General features: G+C 36.0%; 3 protein-coding genes and 1 non-coding gene across 4 annotated transcripts; 3 read left to right on the top strand and 1 right to left on the bottom strand.

The window, feature by feature from the left end:
* Window positions 1-5,653: 5,653 nt before the first annotated feature.
* Window positions 5,654-8,672, top strand: NAK (Protein kinase superfamily protein). The gene is made up of 6 exons (XM_086246332.1): window positions 5,654-6,188; window positions 6,639-6,964; window positions 7,215-7,350; window positions 7,484-7,626; window positions 7,742-7,865; window positions 7,950-8,672. Exons 1-6 carry the CDS (start codon window positions 6,137-6,139, stop codon window positions 8,405-8,407), a joined length of 1,239 nt encoding a protein of 412 aa, XP_086102458.1. The 5' UTR covers window positions 5,654-6,136; the 3' UTR covers window positions 8,408-8,672.
* Window positions 8,673-10,097: 1,425 nt separating this feature from the next.
* Window positions 10,098-10,988, top strand: LOC147281640 (16 kDa phloem protein 1-like). Its single transcript, XM_086246609.1, has 4 exons — window positions 10,098-10,167; window positions 10,250-10,315; window positions 10,409-10,553; window positions 10,847-10,988. Exons 1-4 carry the CDS (start codon window positions 10,098-10,100, stop codon window positions 10,986-10,988), a joined length of 423 nt encoding a protein of 140 aa, XP_086102735.1.
* Window positions 10,989-11,096: 108 nt separating this feature from the next.
* TRNAK-UUU (transfer RNA lysine (anticodon UUU)) lies at window positions 11,097-11,169 on the top strand. The gene has a single exon. It is a non-coding gene; the product is annotated as a tRNA-Lys (tRNA).
* A 3,595-nt stretch (window positions 11,170-14,764) lies between these two features.
* EXPA9 (expansin A9) lies at window positions 14,765-16,786 on the bottom strand. The gene is made up of 3 exons (XM_086246890.1): window positions 16,556-16,786; window positions 16,122-16,440; window positions 14,765-15,489 (listed from the first exon to the last, which is right to left on the bottom strand). The coding sequence occupies exons 1-3, from the start codon at window positions 16,701-16,703 to the stop codon at window positions 15,180-15,182; spliced, it is 777 nt and encodes a 258-aa protein (XP_086103016.1). The 5' UTR covers window positions 16,704-16,786; the 3' UTR covers window positions 14,765-15,179.
* Between the last annotated feature and the right edge of the window lie 6,580 nt (window positions 16,787-23,366).

Genomic DNA, 23,366 nt, shown 5'->3' with positions numbered 1-23,366 from the left:
ATTTGAGTTGATAAAAAAATATCATGATAGTATGCAACTGTAGTTATGATTATACAGGAAAATTTCTCAAAGTGTAGGAGCACGATAAAAACTTCTTTATCTCACATATATACACTTAGGCATTTAAAAAAATAAACAAAAAATGAATATATTGACCCGTTATATATGAAAGTTTTATTAAATTAGATTGGGACTTAGGTTATAACTTATAATGGAGAGGGAGAGAGAGGTTGGGTGTTGGGAGGGGGGGAAGTCATGATTAGGAGGGTGGGACCGAGGGGAGGGTGTAGGTGTGGGGGGGGGACTGTAGTCCGGGTTTCGCGGCACAAGGAGACGAGTCTGATAGAGACGGGACCTTCTGCTGCGGTCAGAACCCCCTCGCACAGATGTCAGTGATACGTTACGTCGTTTTTTTGCTTTCCTTCACTCATCTTTCTCTCTCCCATTCCTATTCTGCCCTTTCTGACTCTTTTTATTTTGGGTTTGATTGTGCCACTTAGAAACCCCTTTGGACCACCACTTCCCATTTCCCTACTACCATCAGTCATCAGATACCTTCTCACATTCCCCTCCTCATTATTTCTAAATTATATTTCTGCCAAGTAGTGGAATAATTTTAAAGATTAATTAATAAAGAATTAATTTATACCCAAAAAAAATAAGAGGAATCTTCAGCTTCTGTTCTACTCCTAGGTTTGGTTTATCAAACCTAAATATTGAAGTGAATTCAACCATCCCTAATTTATATTAAGTTTTTTAAATGAATACTTATGATACTTTGTACACAAATGCTCACGTAAGAAAATTAAACAAGGAACAAATGAAAGACAATTTATCGAACCCTTGTGTTTATCAAAATGTTATTAAGCATTTAAGTGAATCTAACCTTTTACATGTGAGTAGTTCTGCTAATAAATAATACATGTACAGCCCAAAAGTCATACATATTATGCAAAATTTAAATTTCCCCATATGGGATTCTACGTTTTCCAAGTTTCCAACAGAAATTTTGGTTGTGTTAACTATTGGGTCATATGTGATTATAAGATAGATAAAAAAAAAAATGAGGTCCTCATAGGAATACAGTGCAGGAGATTGGAATTAAATTTTTACTGTAGAGATACTAAGGGGAGGCGGGGACTGATTTAAAGAATCACAGTTACATAAAGTTGCTGATTTCTTTATCGTTTTGCTTGGTCATGGTGCAGGACATAGCAGCAGCTAGCAGAGCTAGGGTTTGAACTTTGATTAATGAGCTAGACAAGTACAGGAGGGCATGCCTTGGAATATAAAAAAGTTACAGAGATCATGAGATGACCCATCGACGCATCAAACCCATATTGTAAAAATTGAGGGAGATCTCCTCCCTTATCACTCTGAGCCTACCCTCTGAATTTCTGAAAAAGGTTAAAGTTTCTGTGGTAGCAAATGAAATGATAAGAGAAGAGAAGAGAAGAGAATTGCCACCGTCCACAGTCCACCAATCTTTTCCAACTCACTGTCCAATGAAAATTAGGCACAGTGAATAGTGATAGACCCACACACAACTATAGGAGGAGGAGAACATAATATTCATTAACTTGGGGCTGAATGGCTGATCTAGAATCAAACAGTCAATTTAGATGTCTTAATATTGATTATGAATTACACACCTCACTGTGAGTAATCAGATGTATTGGAAATTTACTGCCTTGCACCAAATGATGAAATGGGTAAGAATGGTTTTCAAATTGATAATGTATGCATTATTGAGTGGAGTAAAAATAAGTAAAAAACTTGATTAAAAAGAAAAAAAAGAGTAGAGTAAAACAAATAAAAAAGCTGTAGTGTAGGACGTAAGGCTGCATTGTATAATTTGTATGGTATAGGGATCGGTGAGAGGGGAAAAAAGAGAAAGAGGTTTAAAATGAAAATGTGAGAGACAGAGAGAGACCCCCTAGTCCATGTCCCTAGTCCCCTCCTCCATTAACCTCAGTTGTTGTCTGAGTCTGAGCACATGAGCAACTGGTGACCTCTCTCTCCTTTCAACCTTTTCCCAACTTTGGTTCGGTGAAAGGGAAACATCTCAGATCCCTTTCAACAAATTCGCTCCTTTCTTTATTTAAACCCAACCCCTTCCTCAGTCCTCACTCCTCACTCAATTAGTCAATTACCACCACTTCTCTTGCATTCTTACTTACTTTCTTACTTCACTTTATCATCTCAAATATAAAATTAATTTTCCTCACTTTCCTCAAACATTAAGCTACTTTGTCTTATATTTTTAAATTTTCCCATACTCATTGTCAAAAAGTAGCTACTATTTATTTTTTTTTATCAAATGTACCGTGGATTAATTTTCGCGCACCAGATTAATTTTTTGAAATCAATCAAATAAAAAATCGTTTATGGTGTGTTTGGATGGAAAAAAAAAAAACTTGAAATTTAAATAAAATTTAGCATTTAAAAAATTACATGCTCTAATTTCCTTGTTTGGGTCTATAAATATAGAATTTTGTAAATTCTATGTGGAAAAAAATTTGAAATTTGAAGGCTGTAAATTCCAAATTTAAATTCCACCTAAATTGGTGTCATTTTCAAAATTTCAATTTTTATATAAAAAAAAAAGTCGTGTCCACCTATCACCTTGCCAATTAATTACAATACCGCCACCACTACCACCATGCCGCCGCTACCACTACCACCATCGTCACCACCACTGCCACCGCCACCGCCACCGCCACCTCCGCCGCCACCATCACCACCACAACCACCGACACCACCTCCACCGTCGCCACCACCACTTCTGCCACCACTACGACCGCCATCGTCGCCACCGTCACCACCACCACCGAACCCGCCACCATCACTACCATCGCCCTCTGCCACCATCATCTCCGCCGCCACCACCACAGCAGCCACTACTGCCATCACCGTCGCCGCCACCGTCACCACCACTGACATCGCCACCACCACTGACACCGCCGCCGCCGCCTCCATCACCAGTGCCATCACCACCACCATCATCACCACCGCCAATGTTGTCGCCGCCACCTCCAATACCCCAATTTTTGCCACCACCATTTCTCCCACCGCCCGTGGGCCATCACCCCTACTACCATCGTCAACTCACCACAAGCATCATTTTTATTGTTGCCACTATCACCATCACCATTACTCTTTTATAAAACTAATATAAATTTCGTATTTAAATTCTATTATGATTACATTTATCCAAACAAGAGAATTTAAAATTTCTAGAATTTTAAATCACGTCATTTTTAATTCCGTTATTTGTGAATTCCTTAATAGTTTCAAACTACTTCATCCAAACGCACCATTAGTGTGTAACTGTTATCAAATAAACAAATGATAAGTCTAATTTTTACTAAAATCATATATTTATTTAATAATATTATATAATTAAACGATTTCTGATTTAATTGATATTTTGTAGAGATAATTTTTTAAAAATTATCTAAAAAATGAATGATCTTGATCTTAATACTACACTACAAAATGAGACTTATAGGAGAGAAAATCAAAAGAAAATGTAGACCGAAGAGAGTAGCCAGCATTTCTCCAATATGAAATATTAACTAATCATAAATGCACAGTTTCAACTTGGTTTTGGGTCTAAATATCAATGAGAGCCCAAGATAAATGGGCCCAAAAAATGTCACTTGAACTTTTACGGAACCCACCTTGGTAGTTTGGAATAGTTAAAAACCTAATGGGCTAACTTTTCAGGCCCAAACCTTCGACATAAATTTCGACGGTCGAGTACTAGTGTCCCAGGCTGCACGTTAGGTGATGTTGTATATTTGTATAAATCTTATCCAATGTGAGAGTGGTTTGGTGACATTAGGCATGGCACCTATCACGAATTTTCTCCACGTGTCCAGACATTGATACCATTTAAAATTTGAGGCCTGGAATATCTACTAGCTACAATCCTAACGTGGGGACCTTATTATTGTATGAAAAAAAAAAAAAAAAAAAAGGCAATGATTGGCTTCTATTACTTGGGTGAGAACTAAGGGCATGTTTGGATGGAGGAATTTCATTGGGAGGATTTGGATTTAGGTTCTTCAAATCAAAGAATCCAAACGGACCCTAAGAAATAAATTTGATGTTCCTTTTTTTTTTTTTTTTTGAGTTAGGGGGATTGAACTTAAGTGCAGACAATTTCACTGCCTTTCTAATTGGGGTACCCAACAACTGCTGATGTTTTTCATTGTTAAGATAATTCTAAAGTTTTTTCTTTTGAAAAGTTATATGGTTCTAATGTTTTTTTTTTTTTTTTTAAGAAACTATGGTTCTAATGTTTAAAAGTAATGGGAACTAAATTCTCACGAGCATTCATGAACCGGCAGAGCATGTACTCTCCTTCATGCTATGTCAATTGACAAAATCATGTTGGCAAACTATTATGTCCCAATTAATAAAGTATATGTGTTTTAGGTCTATTGTCTAATTTGTCTACTTCCCATCATTTTGATTGTAGCAAATTGTCTTGAATTTTATAGTGAAATGATGTAAAATAAAAATGATTAAAAAGACTTTTCGAAAGTTAATAAATAACTGGTCATTACAAAGTGCTATATATAATTGACCCACATATTGAAAGACTCTCTATGTTAATTGGCACCTCCAAAATTAAGATGCTAATTCCCTTATTAAGAAAAAAACCCAACCTTTTTTTCGTGAGGATATATTATTATTATTATTATTATTATTGCATAATCCATGTTGTAATGGACTTTTTCTATATAAAAGGGTTAAGTGCTCTAACATTATAAAAAAAAATTGTTTTTGTATGATAATTATTAAATACCTTACATGCTTTCTTGAAGATTCATTGCAAAACTCCAAATTTTCCAAAATCAATTTTCCCAAAAATAAAATCATATATAAATAGCCCAACAAACATATAATTAAAATGTAAAGCATAATAGCTTTCAAAAAATAGAGCATATTAGCCCATGTTATAAATAATTCATAAAAAGATACATTATAAATGTGGAAAAACCCGACAAATCACTCATTAATGAGGCTCTTCGCAATTCACACATTTTCTTTCTAGAAATTAGAAAAGCAAAAACATAATATATAGGATAATTAATAATTGATTACACATTTTCTTTCTGCAAACGAGGAATGGTCAGAAATTACAATTTACCCCTAAAATAATAAACTAGAATTTAATCAAATAAATAAATAAATAATCGAAAACCAATCTAAATTAGACTAATCATTGTGTAAATGCCAAAACAAAAACAAGACATGGGCCGGATGGCCATGAATTGATAAATAATGAATGAGAATCTAACACTATAAAAACACACCGACAGGCGACATGTACCAAATATATTCATGCATCTGCGTAGGGAATTTAACTCTACATGCAGCCACAGAATTAGCATCATGAACTCTCCTCCATCACAACCACCGATCAACCTCTAAATCCCAATCACAATTAACGTTGCAATTTATGAAGCCAATCCATGGATTTAGTAAACTTTTAACATAAATGATTTTGCAAATTTTTTAATGCCAATCAAAGTGTTAGTTGGAGCTAAAGACAAGAAGCTGAAAAGCGAGTCAACCGTGTATACCTCTGTGGCCTGTGCTTCCCGAAGGTCTAAAAAGGCAACCAAGAAAAGAAGCTCCAAAGCCAAAAGCGCAAAGGACCCTTTTTTTTCTCACTCACTTTTTTGCACTAGCGTCTCATCCAAAACCAAACCAAAAGAAGAAAAAGGAACCCAAGTGCAAGCTAGTGACTAATCATCTGTACTATTAACTATAGTTAGGACTTAGGATCTCTGTAAAAGAAAAAAGTGTGATCTTTTTCGTGTCTCAATTGCACTTGGGTTCAATATATCACTGTATATGCATATATATATATATATATATATTTTGTGGGGAGAGTGTTAAAAAGCTTGATGGCAGATTTTACCCACTACCCAGAAAACAAAATCTCACTCTGGCACAAGATCTTTGTTGTTTCTCGCGGGCCTTGATTAGGTTTTGTTGAGGTTCTCTGGCATCTCTGCATTTCAAGATTTTTGTTGTTGTTTGTTTGTGGGATTCTTTTATTTTAAGCTCCTGTTTAATTTGAAAGCCTTGGTGAGAGATTTGGGAAAATTTTGTCTGGATGGGGGTTTGCTGGAGCAACAAAATCAAGGCTGAAAGTCCTTCTCATACAGGTATTGTTATTCTTTTTTGGACAAAATGCTCTGTTTTAATAGTTTGTTGAGTTTTACTTTACTCAGAAAATGTTAAATTCTACTTTCCTGAGTTTCTTCTTTCTGTTTGACCAGATTGATTGTTAATTGAGAGTTAATTCTATAGGCTTTTGGTTCATGTTATAGATTTTGTTTGCTAGGACTTTGCAAATTCACTATCTTTTAGAGACGCATAAGTAAATTTCACTTTTTTTTGCTCTAAATCTCTGAGGGCTCTAACTTGACCTCTTTGATAATGCTTAAGATCATTTTCCTCAATGTTATATATTGGTTGCCTTTAAGGGAACTACTAAATTGGTAGCACCATAATTATTAAAGGTTCTGGTTTGGAAAATTATTCAGGTTATGAATGATCGAGGTTATTCTGGTTAAATTGAAGTAATATAATATCTCCCATTGGCTCTCTTGTAGGATTCAATTCTAAAAGTGAGAGCAGAGATGGGTATGGCATGAGTGGTTCAAGTAGCAAGACCTCATCAGCTTCCATGCCTACGACTCCTCGGAGTGAGGGTGAGATCTTACAAGCCTCCAACTTGAAGACTATCAGCTTCAGTGAACTCAAAAGTGCCACAAGAAACTTCCGCCCTGACAGTGTACTAGGAGATGGTGGTTTTGGTTCTGTTTTCAAAGGTTGGATCGACGAAAATACACATATAGCTACCAAGGTTGGGACTGGCATGGTGATTGCCGTGAAGAGACTCAACCAAGATGGGTTCCAGGGTCACAAGGAATGGTTGGTAAGTACAATTACCACTCTTTCAATTTATGAGTTTTGATGGTCTGATATATTTTCATGTGTGCATTGTATGTTTATAACTTCATGGCATTGTAGTTTATTGCTTTTGAGATTAGGAAAACTTGCATTAATGCCTAAATGTGACTCCTCTATGACTTGCAATTCTTGGCAAGATTATAAATTGCCAATGGGCATGGCTTTGGAGCATTTCTCCATAGAAGAGTAATTAATACTACATTTTGGTCATACAGACAGAAATCAACTATCTTGGGCAGCTGCATCATCCCAATCTTGTGAAATTGATTGGTTATTGCTTAGAGGATGAGCATCGGCTCTTGGTTTATGAGTTCATGCCCAAGGGCAGCATGGAAAATCATCTATTCAGGAGTGAGTTCCTTACATCCTCTATAGTGGCATTCATTTTGAACCTTTCTCTACCCCCCTTTCTTCCCCTTAGAGAAGCATACTGCAAGTTGTATATGATATCTTTGTATTGAAGCATTAATTATTGTTGCGACAGGAAGTTCTCACTTTCAGCCACTTTCTTGGAGCCTCCGAATGAAAATTGCCCTTGATGCTGCAAAGGGACTTGCCTTTCTCCACAATGCTGAAACACAAGTCATACATCGTGACTTCAAGTCTTCGAATATTTTGCTTGACTCGGTGTGTAACTTGATAGCATTTTAATTAGATTCAGTATGGTTGAATATGCCAAGTTTCAGGGTTTGTTCAATCTTATCTTATTTGCCACCCTAATGCCTCCTTGTTTTAATTTCAGAACTACAATGCTAAGCTGTCTGATTTTGGGTTGGCGAGGGATGGACCAACTGGTGACAAGAGCCATGTCTCTACTAGGGTCATTGGAACCCACGGATATGCTGCTCCCGAGTATTTAGCCACAGGTACTACAACTAGCAAAGTTTGGTAGTTATAGAACAAGAGTGCTGTTAGTGTTTATAATGAATTGCATCTTTTCTTCTTGGAAGGTCATCTTACTGCCAAGAGCGACATCTACAGTTTTGGAGTTGTTCTTCTAGAAATGCTATCTGGACGACGAGCTATAGATAGGAACAGGCCGTCTGGAGAACACAACCTGGTGGAGTGGGCAAAGCCATACCTGACCAACAAACGCCGAGTTTTTCGTGTTATTGATCCTCGACTTGAAGGCCAATACTCACTCAACCGGGCCCAAAGGGCTGCCAACCTTGCACTTCAATGTCTTTCTGTAGATCCTAGGTACAGACCGGACATGAATGAAGTGGTAAAAACATTGGAGCACCTTCAGGAAACGAAGGACGTTGCCAAAGGTACTCAGAAAGAGCACCATGTATCTAGCCATGGCCATTCTAATGGTGCACCCAAGTCCTGCAAAAGCAGCATTGAGGATGCTTCCAAAGTGACTGTTTCTTATCCCAGGCCTTCTGCATCCCCACTTTTTGCGTAAGAGAAATTTTTCATGCCGCCATTATAACTTGAATTAAAGGTTTTGGGAAGGTGATGTAAAGTCCAGAGAGTTCAAATTTGTACATATCCAAGATTGTTCAAGTAGTATGCAGGAATTGTGTATAATGTATTTGAGCCTACTACACCTTCCAAGTGTTTTCAGGTTACTCACAGAATGGCTGAAGGTGCCTAGTTTTGTTCTGGCTACTGGAAAAGAAAACAATGTTGAAATGCAACCAGGGTTATGTGAAGTGTGATTGAGCTCATTGAGTATTTTGGTTACCATGAATGAATGTATGTAAAGTCCATCTCATAGCAATACTGATGTTTGATAATTTTTTTTTAATCACTTTTTAAATGGAAATATGGTAATTATTTTTCTTGAAAACTTGACACAACTCAAGTCTGACGACTCTAACCCCGATCGAGACTGGTCTGGTTTGGTTTTACTATTCCTTGAAGTATACATTTATGAACAATACTTTGGTCACCCCACCCCTTCAAATTTTAATTTTGGCAATGTCAGTGTATGATCAAAACCGTTCACTTTTTAGATAACATATTAAAGATCATTTTTACAAAAAATCAAATCAATTGGAAATCATTTGATTATATAAATGTTGTTAATTAAATAGAAAAAATATATAGTTTTCAATTAAAGAGTGATTTTTTTACCTAACCGTTGATTTTTTTTATTTAATCGACAACAGTTATATAATCAAACGATTTTCGATTTAGTTAATTTTTTGTAGAGAAGATCTATAATTGGTGATCTAAAAAATGAACGGTTTCAATCATATGCCAGTATTGTCGAAATCAAAATTTGAGGGGGTGGGGTAACCTTGAGATACCCTCAAGGGGTGACCCAAGTATTGTTCTATCTGGAAGACATTCCCAATTGAATCAAGGCTCCCTTTTCCATTCATAAGACTTAAGACACAAGGTTCTAGATGGAAGGTACAATTTTTTGTCAACTTCATTAAACTATTGAGATTTTACTCTATCATTTCTTCTTAGTGCTAACTGAACTAATTTAAAATTAAACCAATTGCAATTTGGAAAACGTGTTTGGAAAACATATTTATTTTCCATTTGGTGTACATAATGAGTTCAAACATACAGAGTACTCTGAGCAATTGGATGCTCCAAATGGACCAAATCAATATTATCTTACATAGTTAGGTGGGATTACCAACTCAAATTTCAAAGCTTGGAAAAAACTTGGGATACAAGGCATCCGACAGATAGATGATGGCATATTCAAGGCCGGAGAAGTTGCTTTGTGTGTGCGTGCACACTCACGCAAGTAGCATATGTGAATGAATGTATATAAATATAATACATGCTAGCTAGCTAGCTATAAAACGTAACTCCTATGGTTGACAACATTAAACAAAACCAAAATTGTTCCATAGAAGTTTCTGACGTAGCAAGATAGATAACGCAGCCGAAAAAGAAAAGGAAAAAGACCAACATGTACATAAAATAAAATATAATGTAGCCTCAGAAGTTTCCGAAGTGGTTATGTACTTAATTAGATATTATATACCACCAATTTGCATGACACGACCAAGCCTTAATTCCATTCTCCACAGCTAAAAGCATCAATTACAACCACTTAAAATCTGAAGTTAATCCCTCAAGTTTTTAATTTGCTCATCTGAGAGAGACACAAACAGAGCTAGAGAGAGATGGCATCAGGTGGTATACTGGAGGTCACATTGGTTGAAGCGCAAGGCATCAAGAACATGGATTTTTTTGGTACATTATTAATTAATTGTTGTTTAATCAAAAGCTCTCTGTAATTGCATGGATATTATATATACTTGAATTAAATTTGCAGTGAAGATGAACCCGTACGTTGTAATCCAATATGGAAATCAAAAGCATACAAGCAGCGTCGCTAAAGGTCAGCATCAATATCCAAAATAAATCCTCGATTTTGTATGTGTCTGGCTGAATGCTAATGAATATAAGGATCACAAATGAAAATAAAATGCAGGAAAAGGAACAAAACCAGTTTGGAATGAAAAATTCAGATTCAAGGCGGATTATCCTGGTGGTGAAGATCACAAATACATGCTTTGCTTTCGTATCATGGACACACAGAAGCTCTTGGACCACGATGTATTTGTTGGGGAATCCAAGTAAGAAATATTAGTATAGACCCCCCTCTCACCTTTTTTTTTTTTTTTTTTTCGTAAGAACTTAATTTGTACTCAAAATAACACAGCCTCTAGATAATAGCATATCTTCGGAATAAAACTATTTGTACCCTGATCATTACTGATTGTACATTTCATAGAATTAAGTCTGATCCATCTATGCAGATCAATACTCTACCTCTATAAAAGATGTATTCATTATTTACTTTATATCATATATGATCGGTTAATGTGATTCATGTAAGTATAACTCTATTCTTTTTGGTTGTTTGAAGGATTTATGTGAAGGATGTGGTAGCATTGGGCACACAGAAAGGAAAGGCCGAACTTCGACGTGCCAAGTATAGGGTTGTGCTTCAAGACAAGACTTATGCTGGAGAGATCTCCATTGCTTTAGCTTTCACCTTGAATTCATGAGCCAGAGAACTATATATTCATCAGAACTATGTGTATAGCCAAATTGGCTTTAGTTATTCCTCTGTATTATTAGTTTAATTATGATCCTATTGCCTAATTGAACAACAAGCCGTCTTAGCTCAGCTGGTAGAGCGCGTGGCTTTTAACCACGTGGTCGTGGGTTCGATTCCCACAGACGGCGCTTTTTCAAGTTTTTTATATAATTCGTCTTCGGGGAGCCAAACTCCCTCAAGCTTCTCACGGGCTACGGCCCAAAAGAATCAACCCATCGTGGGCGAATTCAGCCCAAGGCCTTATACTCAGTTTCAACTGCATACATCTTAAATGGTCATTAACAAAAGAAGCTTTTTTTGTTGGGGCTTGATAACTCAACTATTGTCCCAATTTCTTTTTATACTCAGCTTCAATTGCCCATATGGCCATATGTCATAAAATTGAGCAAAAGAGAATGAATGAAAATAATATTCTAAGTTGATGTTCCTTTTAAGTGAATTATATCATATTTTGAACAAAAAAAATTTATACCATATCAAAATAGAAAGATGTATGTTTCTATACCAAGATGCTATATTGTTAGACTATTAAACGAACTATATATAATATAAATATTATTATACTTAATAATGTTCTTAATTAAAAGGATAATCAGAAATGTTCACCTGCTCATCATAGAGCAAGGAATTATCCACTCACCTAACTACCCAACAATGAAAATTAGTGATAAGAATCATTTATATTTTAGATTATCATTCAAAGATCACCTTTTCTAAAAACATAGCAAAACCAAAAACTGTTTAGTTAATGTATTACTTTTAAAGTGGGACTTAAACTCTATGACGAACGGGTAGTTAGGTGAGCGGAAAATCCCTACTCTATCACAAGGGGGTGGTCATTTTTGATAGTATAATGATATAATATATTAGTCTATCAAGAACACAGTTATCTTTTCATATTCCATCTCATCTCATCAAGAGAAAAAACAAATAAAAAACTCAAGAGTGCCATTGTGCCATAGACATGCTGTGCTAGGGCCAAAAAGGCATTTTCTCCTCATCCTCACACACATAACTTGACAGTTGACACCGCCATATGCTGTGTGACATGTACATTGTCTTTTCCTACCTGCAAAAGCAGAACAGATTGGGTTGGTAGTAGAAGAGCATCACTTCCTATTCTCTGAAAATGTCGTCATACAGTACTAGTGGAGTATTCAATGGGCTTTTAGTCATGAAGCAATGGCTAATGTTAGCTATGTGAATGTTTTAAAACAATAAAATATTAAACTTAGAGAATAGAATGACAAACCAGTAGTATGAAACTATGAATAGCATCTGCCTTAACTAGTAAGTAACAGCAATCACTCATCACAAAGACACAAACCATTAGCTTATAACAACTCTGGCCTCAAAGCATTGACATAATTTCCCTGAAAATTGAAAAGGCAAGTTTTTATGGGATTCCCATTTCCCAACTCCCAAGTATATATTCAAATTCTATCATCATCATCATCATCAATTCATCATGGATCTGTCCCTATATAACCTTAAAATCCCATTTGTATAAGATTCTAAATATATCTGTCTCTGCATGACTAGTTGAAAAGGATATGGAAGGGATAGCATGGTGAATAATAAATTAATAATATCAGGTCGTTTGAAGAATAAATCCTTAAAAATTTGACGTTCTAAACTTGAAAGACTTTTGTCCCAATTGGTGTCTTTTTTTCACCGAAAGTTGTGTGATAACTGATAATATGGTTGATAAGGTATAAATGCCATCTTACTTTTTTCTCTTTACTAATTTACTGGACTGGGTTGTCCTCTTTTTGGGCTCCACTACTAAGTCTACTATCTAAAACAGAACCTAGCGAGCACCACCCTACTAATTGTCTTGCAATTCAATCACCAATTATTTCACCTTCTCTAAGCCATGGAAGCCAAAAAATGCATCACTAGAGGTAAAGGTGGTTTGAGCTTGAGCATAGTTTGGGAACAAATAAAAGCTCTAATTTGAGCATCTTTGACAAACCCATATTGGTTTAAGAGTACTTCTATTTGTATTACCTTAATTGATCATTTTTACTATATCACTAATAAATATGTGACTCATGTAGATACGTCTGATTTTTATTACAAAAATATATAATACATGACATAATATGTTGCAATTGATAAATAGTTTATTTCTTGGTTTAATATTCGCATGCATATGCAAAGGACCACAAAATTGATTGGAATGACAATGCAACAATACAAGTAGACAAACAATGTTGATAGCCTTAAGAATAAGGAGTATTGAAGTTGAAGGCATTTAAAATCTTAGGCAAGTTGTGTAGTGAGTTGTGACCAATGGGTACATTTGGAACATGTTTTGCTCCCAAAATGGTAACCCAATTGGGACATGTCTTAAGTTTTAACCAATGAAAATATCAATGCTGCAGCTTATTTTAGTTGCTTTACTGAAAGCAGTGCTTTTCAAAGGATAAGGATTGGCATCAAATTAAAGAGTGAAGGTAAAAATGGGTAACAAAAAGAGGAATAAATGTAGACAACGCAGAGCCAGTGGAGCAGCAGATGCTACATGTACTCACAAGTAAACAAATAAAAATAAAATATAAAAAATCTTGTATGTAACTTTTTTCTCACAGAAACTGGTCATTTGTCTACATTGTAAAAAAATAGAGGGTCTATGTGCACTGTCAACATGAGGACTGAGGAGAATGGTTGGTACCAAACTGCCAATGAAATACCATACCATTAGGAAAATGCTATGAAGTTTCTGTTTTTTTTTTTCTTCTAATTTTTATCTTAATTCTTAGATGGAATCATTGTTGACCTTACATAATGGGAGAGAGTTTAAGAAATAAAAAGGATGGATTGTGAAGAATTTCTCACCCCACTAAGGTATGGGGCTTTCCCCTGGTCATGACTTCCAATTACTGATAGAAAATTACACAATTTTTGCATATTTTATATCAATTTTGATTGGTATAAAAATGAATGCTATTGATTAAACCAAGAAGAATGAAGGCACACATTTAATATCATTTATGACAAGGCCATCCTAATGTAGTAAGAACTATAAGAAGAAGTAACTATGGAAATTAATGGATGGGGAAATATTATTAGAAGTTGCAAATTTGGGTGGAGCAACTGAGCAAGTGGGTAAAAAGTTAATAGCTTTCTTGGTTTAGGCTTTGAAATTACAACTTTGGAGAAGAGCATTCACTATTCACATGTATATATTTAGAACCTCTCTCAGAAATGAGGATGGGAGAAGCCAATAAATGAACGAGCCTGTACCAATTTGTCACGCCCAAATCCATCTGATCCATTCATTCCTCCAGGTTATCTTGTAGATAGAGGGAGAGCATATCATATGCGGCCATTGCTTCTTGTCAAACACTACCTTCGAGGCCAAGCCAGCGTCATCATAAATTAATTATTGCTCCTACATTAATTCCTCCCAAATAAATAAAACATTTTAATTAATCCTAAGATTAAAAAGAGAGTACAACACTATCACTGTGTACTAATTTCACAATGACAATAAGAACATGTATGTGACTATGTGAGCTCAGCTGTAAATTCAATGCGTGTAAAAATAGTTTAGTTAATACGTGATTTACAAATAATTGTAGGTATTTGAAGTTATTTTGATATTCATGCTTGTTTGAGCCTCAGAAATATGGTAAATTCTAAAGAATTATAGTGTTATAGATATTTTCAAAATTATATTAAACCACCGAAAAGACAATACAAAAAAGAACCCAAGAATGAAACATCACGATATAGGGTTTTATATAATATTAAGATATAAAAAGAGCTGCGGGCTACATGTTTCTTCTTGCAGCCACTTCAGCTCCCTACACATTTTACCATATTGCTGGATTAGTGGATTATAAACTCCACCAGCCCAAGCCCCACTTAAACAAAAAGCACCAAAAGCAACAAAAAAGTAAAAGTTCACACACTCTTGGACTTAGTCACTTTCCTACACTATCACCCCTTTTACCCTAAAAACCAAAAACCCCATTACATCCCTATTACTTTACTCCCAACCCCTTCAAATTTTCCCGGGAAAATAAAGGAAAATTTGAGGCGGGAAATTAAACTTAAAACTTTAACCTTAAAAATCCAAAATAAAAAAGTTGAGAAAATAAAAAAGGGAGGCTGTTGGGGGACTTTTTTTTCAGACCCGGAAATTCTTCCCGGTAAAAGTCTGGCCGAACTTCCAATTAGCGGGTGCCACGTTCCACGAGGTTGAGGTACGCCTGTCACTGCCCGTGACCCTAAAGGAGAGGGTCTGGCCCACCAGGACTGCGTTGGACTGCCAGTTCTGGCCCCAGTTTCGGCTCATCGGCAACCACCCAGTCTTCGCGCCTTTCACGCTCACGCGCACGATATCCCCTGCGCCCGCGACGTTGGTGACCAAAACCAGGTTGAAGTATTGGAAGCCGTTAATTGTGAATCTGATCCCGCCTTGCTTTCTGCATGGGACCCTGTAAAAAAAACAATTACAGTTAGTATTCATTACTGTTACCGCGGTTGCTGCGGTTAAAATCCCTAGGGTTTGACTGGTAATTTCCGATGCGGGAGTGGTGGCAAGTCCCAAAAAGTTAGCACCTTTTCAATACACTCGTCGAAAGTCGTGTTGAAAATGACTTAAATACCCTTCGGAATTCGCTATTTTACGTCATTACTACCAAGCCACAGAGGTTTCGTGGGCTTCGAGAAACGACGTAAAAAGCAAACGGATTTCCCGTTGGTTATATTTGAGTAAACAACATGAACCTGACGAACGCTCAAGCAACAACAACACATGAAATTCTGTGCGAGCTGTTTGTTTGGCGAGAAAATTAAATGAGATTAACTATTTCTGCTGTTTGGTTTTTAAGAAAATAAAGAATGTTCGGGAAACTGATATTTGGGTATAAAGGGGTTTGGGGTATAAGAACAAAGCGGATACGACCGGGTTTCTAGGCAACCAAACGGCAAATAATAAAGGCAAAAAAACACCGAGGGCATTTTAGTCAACCAGAAAACAGTCAAAAGATCTGACTAAGCGAAAGCGAAAAAAGGGCAAAGAATCTGAGGTCTAGAGTAAAGAAAAGAGTGGGTTTTAAGTAGTCACCGGCGGTAGGAGACGGGGACGATACCGGCCTTGTACTGAGCGATCTTGAGGAACATGGGCATGGCGAGGTCGAAGTGGGTGCGAGGAGGGTTGCACCAGCCGCCGTCATCGCTGGGCTGAGCGAAGTTTGGGGGGCAGAAGTTGGTGGCGGTGACGAAGATGGAGGGGCTGCCTGGGTTGCACCACTTGGGGTCGTCCCCGCACTTGATTTCGAAGCAGGCTCCGCAGCTCAGGCCGTTGTTGAAGAGGGCTGTGCTCAGCGCCGCTGTGTTCACTCCGTACCCTTGGCTGTACAGGTTGCCGTACCCACAAGCACCGCCTGAGGACAAACAAAAGGGGTTTTCTTGTAATGGGTTTTAATCTCAAGGACTGGCTTCAAATGCAAACAGAGAGAGTGAGAGAGAGAGAGAGAGAGAGAGAAAGCAAGTACGTACCCATGGTTCCAGAGGCGTCGCTGCCGCCGTAGAAGGTGGCGTGGGCGCCGTCCCAAGGCCCACCGGAGTAAACCCCTGGGATTCTAGCGTTAGCCACCGCGAAAAGCGACACTAGTGAAGCAATGCAGAGCAAGCGAAGGAAAGCCATTGCAGCAGAGAGAGAGAGAGAGAGAGAGAGAGAGAGAGCGAGTGAGAGAGATTGAGTTGTGGGTTTGGTTTGGGGCGAATAGAAAAGCGGGAAGGAGGTGGGGGTACTTATGGAGGTGAGGAAGGGCATCAGGGATCCTGATATAATTAAGGCTCTCTCTCACTCTCAGATCTATTTTTTTTTTTTTTTTATTCATTTTCCTTTTTTATTTTTCTTATTTTCCAAGTAATGTTTTTTGGGTCACCATTCATTGGGGGCAGCATGAATTGATGTGCATGTGCGCCACACATGGGCTCCTTCTTCTTCATCTTCATTTTGCTTGGCCAAGTTGTTGGGGGCCCAAGTTGAAGACCAATGGGGAGGGAGAGCCACATGCATCTTAATTAGTCTCTAATTAAGCAAAAACGTGGGATTTAATTACCAACAACGGTGAGGCATGCACATTGTTGATGTGAACCTCAAGCATCCAAACCCAATGGGTGTCCCCATAATTACTTTAATTGTGGAAGGGGTACCCCTTCAATTTGGCCAAGAGGATTTGATTTCTCACACCACAAGCAATTCTCAAATCCCACCTTAATAATTTAATACCAAGAACGGTGCATTTCAATAAATATTTGGTCCATATGGTATTATAGCAAGATTATACACACTCAGGAAATGAACCCATAATCAATGTGCATACAACACTCAAAACACAAAAGAGTTGAAATATCATATTGGTTCTTTTATATATCTCTTATCTTTTTGGTATATCAACATTCTCTCAACTTGGAATTGGGAAAAATTCAGTCCAACCAAACAATACTTGTAAAGAGTTAAAGACGAAGCAACAAAATAGAAAATGGGGTTAGCATAAATTTCTAAAATATCCAACAATATCCATAGTATTTATTCAAAACAATAAATTATTAAAAACAAAACAGAAAAGGGGTAAGTGGAAGGCATTTTTCTTGGATCCCAAGCTGATCAAGCCATCTGTGGTTTGATGAAAATAGGCATCTTCCCCTTTTTGTAATTTTCCAAAGTGAAAATAAATTGTAATGGAAAACGATAAAGATGAAAACTGGAATCCAAAGCCCGAAACCACAACCTTTGTTTTTTCCTCTTCTTTTTATTTGTTTGGTTTAGGCCGTGGAAAACTGGAAACTGGAAACCACTACCTTAATATGAAAGGACAGAAGGTGAAGTCGGAAAAGGACAAAATAGCAGAGTTGAGGGAGAGTGGTGTTAAGCGCGTAATATGTGGGACCCATTGTCGTCCGTATATCGTCAGTCTGAGGAGGCCCATGTATTATGGCTAATGGGCTTTAACCGCAGATGGGACCCATCTGGAGCCTCATGCAGTCATGTATGCACTGCGGTTCAGGCTTTCCGGGTTCAGTGGATCCGACTCCGAGAGTCCTTTACTCGTGTTTTGGTTTTGCCTATGATTGGTTTCACACATGGGCACGCCCACAGATACCAACTGCCTTCCTATCCTCTTTTGTGAAAATCATTTAATTAATTACTGGATTTTCTCTTCTTTTTTCTTTCTTTTGTTCTTTTTTTTCTTTTTTTCCAAGTCTAGCATCATGCATGTGTTTTGCTGCGAAGAAAGGGAATTAAATCTGCTTTCGTATTGCTCTTCAAACAATGCCAAACTGAAGAAATCCATTTTAAAAGCAACATTTATATATCTATATATGTATAGTAAATTACCCAAATTGTAGCTCAGATTGAGAAATTAGCGTAAGTGTATGAGTGTATCCATGCACTCTCTTTTAATTAAAAATTAAAAATCCATCTTTAAAAGATTCTTGCTTTTGGGCTTTGGTGGGTTTTCGTGATCCTCTCAATGAACTAAATTTGGCTCAGAAGATATTTATATGATCCAATCAATTGCTACTTGTTGTTAAAGCATCAATTTCACACTAATTGGGTTAAATGTCTATTGTATGTACTTATTAAACTTTTTAAGATGAGCATTCAACTTGGTATCAGAGTAAGTAATCCCTATATTGGGTTTAATTTGGACACGTTCACAATGCAATTTGTTCATGTGTTTAACGTAACCTGGTCACACAAAAGAGAGCATGCTGAGAATATATATGCATAGCAACTTGAGCCTGAGTCAAAGGGCAGAGGAGGTAAAGACCAAAGAGTGATAATTCAAAGTTCAAAGTCGCAAGTTGAGGCCCCAGTTGGTCATCCAAAAAGGATCAATGCGCATGCATGTGAATAAAATTATTGTTTTGGTTTGCTTCTTTCTCCCTCCAGACTCATCCTCTCATCTCAATCCATAACCCACCACCATATATATGCATGTGCCTTCACTAATTGCCTACCTCCTTTTCCCTTTCTTTAATTTTCCCCCATACATGACAACTTCTTCATTTTCCTTCTAATTAATTTCCTATATATATTGTATTTTTTATTCAACGAAATTAGTGTTTCATTTGTCCTTAAAATTAATAAAGAATGATAAAACTTGTCTTATATTATTGTTTGCAATGAGGAAAGTAACTATGTAGCATGTCATATATGCGATGTCTACGTGCATTTGTCGTTGTAATTCTATTATTATCATCATCATGAAACAAATATTGAGATTTGTTATCTCGATCACTATTATTGATTATATATTTTCATTGCTCGTGATAGATAAATAGATTAATATTTCAGGGAGCCTCTAGCTCGAAACGATCGAGAAGTGCTCAATGAGCCAAAAGCTAGCTCAATTAAGATCAATATAATATAATATATATATAAAAGGACAGAAAGACCAACCAAGGGAGTAGTACTATATATCTTTTATTGCTAAACATCTTATAACAATGTTATATTGAAAGACGGAATCTAACAACATTTGGACAAGAATGAAGCTAGGTAATCTTTTAGTCCAAAAAAAAAAAAAAAAAAGCTAGCTAATCATAGTCTAAATTAATTTATAATCTAATTAACATACCAAATTATTTGGCAAGATAACATTTTCATATGGATAATCTAGTTTATATATATATGGATAATTAATAAATTGGATATTTATAGGCTGTTAGCATCATGAGATCGATAATGACCAAACAAGTAACATGATGAAACAATAATACCGCACACTAAATTTGACAATATGCATGAATCACTATAGGTAAGTATTAATTCCTCATAATATATTATAATAATAATTACGAGGATATTCCTAGCTAGCAGCATATGCGTTAACATTGTTTGTTTGAGCATGTTTTGTGTTTTTTTTTTCTTCAACAATGTAGATCACTTGCATCGAACTCTCTCACAAAGCCACACATGACATTAATGTGTCAATGTGTCATGCAGGGGGGGGCACATATGTTGCTTTCATCTGCGTCAATACTAATCAATTAATACTGATCTGCTAATTCAATTGCTAATTAATTATATTCTGGTTTTCACAGGGATGAGTCTCACACCCGTACACCAACATAAATTGCTTTAATTTGTGGTCGCATTAAAACCAAATAAGATGCATGGTTAGTGGTAGCAGCATGTGTACTGTGGGCTGGTCACTGGTGGGTGCAGTTTGACACGCAATGTGTTAAACTTAAAAGGTGTCCTAGTCATGCATGCACCGACGACCGACCAACCAGATCTAGCAAATCGGCCACCTCATCATATATTGAAGTTAATAAGTTATGAATTGGGTGTGCCTCAACCAAACAACACCAACCCATGCCATGCATGTCAAGACATGTGAACGTGCCACCAAGATCGCCTCGATCCCCAGCTATTCCAAAATTTCCACGTTGTAGTGTGAATTGTGATGGCATGGGGATTGGGGCATGTGAATATGTGATCCATCCTTGTTAGCATAGCTGATGCCTGTTTTTCAATTAACAGTAAATTTTCAGAGTTTAGTAATTTTTTAACATGTTATCAGAGAATCCTTGTTGTATGTGACTGGATTTGAGTTCGAAACTTCCAATTCGTTCTTATTTTGTTGCCCGCTTCTTTAGTTGTTGATGTTTTGTTTGCAAAGTACGTGTAAAATTTTACTACCCTTATACATTTTTCTCCAGAAGAAGATTGAATATGAGAAATGTGGTAACTTAATTGATATATATTAATTATTCACACATTTCCCAATATTTTAAGTTTTTGAAGTTTTAATAATTGTCTAACAAATGCATGTATCTTATATCTTATATTATGTACTCAGCTGGTGCAATAGTACTACTGGCCACACATGGGCCATGGCCTTAATATCGTGTACGTAATTGCAAAACATACAAATGTCAAACAAATGGGTTTTCTTTAACTTGTATTTAATGACTTTGATCATTATCTTTCCTTATACATACAGATTAATTGGATGAATTTATAGCACCAAATGCATAAAAATCCTGATTCTTGAGTAAATGAAAGAATGACATGGTAATTGTCTTGGCTCATAGCGAATTAGGATCGATCTCCACTATTTCATTTGTTCTAATTTTATGTTTATATTCAAAATGAAGTTACTTTGAGTTTTGAATTTAATTAGGATTTAAAATAAACATTGAAAAGCTAATTATGCTTAAACTATAGTATAAATCGAAACACCGCTTAAGTTTTTGGAGTCATTTTTGTCTCATTCATCGTCTAGATGGTGGGTGATTGGTCTCCAATGGTTGACTTTGCTTTGCATCATGTGTACGGTGAATGCACTCTTTTTGGGATCCAAAATTGCAATTTTATGATTATAATTTTCAGAGAGAATAATAAATTCTGTTTGGAGCATGTATTTTTATGGGTTTTGAGAATAATTTCACTCCACCAAGATAGATAGCCCTAATCATGAGCTTTCTCTCACTCACATTTTTAAAAGTTGCTTGCTAGCTATTCTATGTCCACTTGTATATGCACAAGAGATTGTATTATTTATTTGCCAACGAGTCCAATCACGTACTATGGATATTGGAGCTTTTTAGCAACTTGCTTCAAAACATGGGCTTGAATTATATGATTTAATTTATTTAAACCCCACAATCATGTCAAAGTCAAACAAAAGATTAAACCATTGCTAATGATCATCATAAAAATCTAAATCCCTTTTTGGATCATAAAGAGTAAGGTTTAAGAACCTAAAGTGTCACACAATTCTACTGGTTTATGTCCAACAATGTCACATTAAGAAAATGTTGCATAATAAAATACGTCAATTGGGTTTATATTATTATATCTATTCTACAATTTGTTGGTTCTAAGGGGCCTTTTTGTTAGTAGAGACGGTCCAATCTCAGGCCCATCCAATCCCAAGGCAGGCTAGATAGGTAAGTTGTTGCCTAAGAGGCAACCTAAGACTTATAAACTAGTCTAAAGGAGGAACCCATAATAATGGGCTATTTTACAAATAAGCAGAAACCCAATGGATTAAAAGAATATAGTTTAGTGTTAGTGAAAAATAAGAGACTATGTACAAAATAGTCCAGATTCCTGAAAATTGGACAACCCAATTAACCTATTTTAGAAATGAAGAAAGTAATTTGATATTGTTTCTTTTTATTTGTAATCCAACTTTCTACTTATCTTAATTTTAACTTATTTTCACTTTCTTGCGCTTTTTTAAAATTTTAGATATTTAATATATAAGAATACTTTAAAATTAACTAGTTAGTAAGTTAATACAAAACTAACCACCCTGTTGGACTCACTGCACAATGTAATCTCAAAATCCGAACCGTTTATTTTTTAGGTCCTACTTCAAAGATCATTCCTATAAAAAATCTCTAAAATCGGAAGTCATTTAGCCATTTGATTATAATAACAATTATTTCTATGCTTTTATCGAAAATATTGATCGTCTATTTATTTGATCTTAATTACATGACTACATGATTTTCGATTTAGTTGATTTTTTGCAATGATAATCTTTGAAATATGGCCTAAATAATTGATGGTTCGGATTATGAGATTAGTGATGTGGTGGGCCCAAAAGTATGGTTAGCTTCGTATTAACTTGCTAACTGGTTAGCTTTAGAGCACTCCTCTTTAATATATATGTATATATAAAAAAATTTATTTCTAGTAAGGCGATGAGTTGGCCAAAGGTCATGTAGGTGAGAAATTATTCTGTATAACTGATATATTGACACGTGGTATAACCAGTCTATGTGTTATAATATGAGTGGATGTTATTAATACTATACCCTACTAATATAAATATATCGTCTAATAATACCCTTACACGTTGAATTAGTTATACCACATAGCGGTATATCAGTTATACCCTATAATTTTTCCATGTAAGTAAGCATTCATGTAGAGCATTGGAGCATTGACCATTGCGTGTTAATATGTAATGATGTGGAGCAGGTGTTCATATTCAAATTAATTCCTCTGTTTTTTAAGCAAAGGACAGTTCTCTTCCAATTTGTTCCGTACCACTTGATAAGCCAAGGGACTCTCATGTTAGCTATCAGCCTATCACCAAATAGGCATTAAATTATCTCGTGGATGACTCTATATATATATATGTATAATCAATTAATAGAAACAAGAATTAAAAATTATTATCATTTTATAATCTAATTAAGAATATAGTAACATGCATTTGATGACCTAAATTACACACCATTTGGCTTCCTCTGTTGACTTTGAGTTTCCAAATGCATTGTCGAATTTTGACTTTGTGTATAAATAATTTGTTGTTTGGTACCAAATTGGACT

Source organism: Dryas octopetala, chromosome 6, assembly GCF_963921425.1.
Source record: "Dryas octopetala chromosome 6, drDryOcto1.1, whole genome shotgun sequence".
Classification (NCBI taxonomy): Eukaryota; Viridiplantae; Streptophyta; class Magnoliopsida; order Rosales; family Rosaceae; genus Dryas; species Dryas octopetala.
This window is presented reverse-complemented; position numbering and strand designations above follow the sequence as displayed.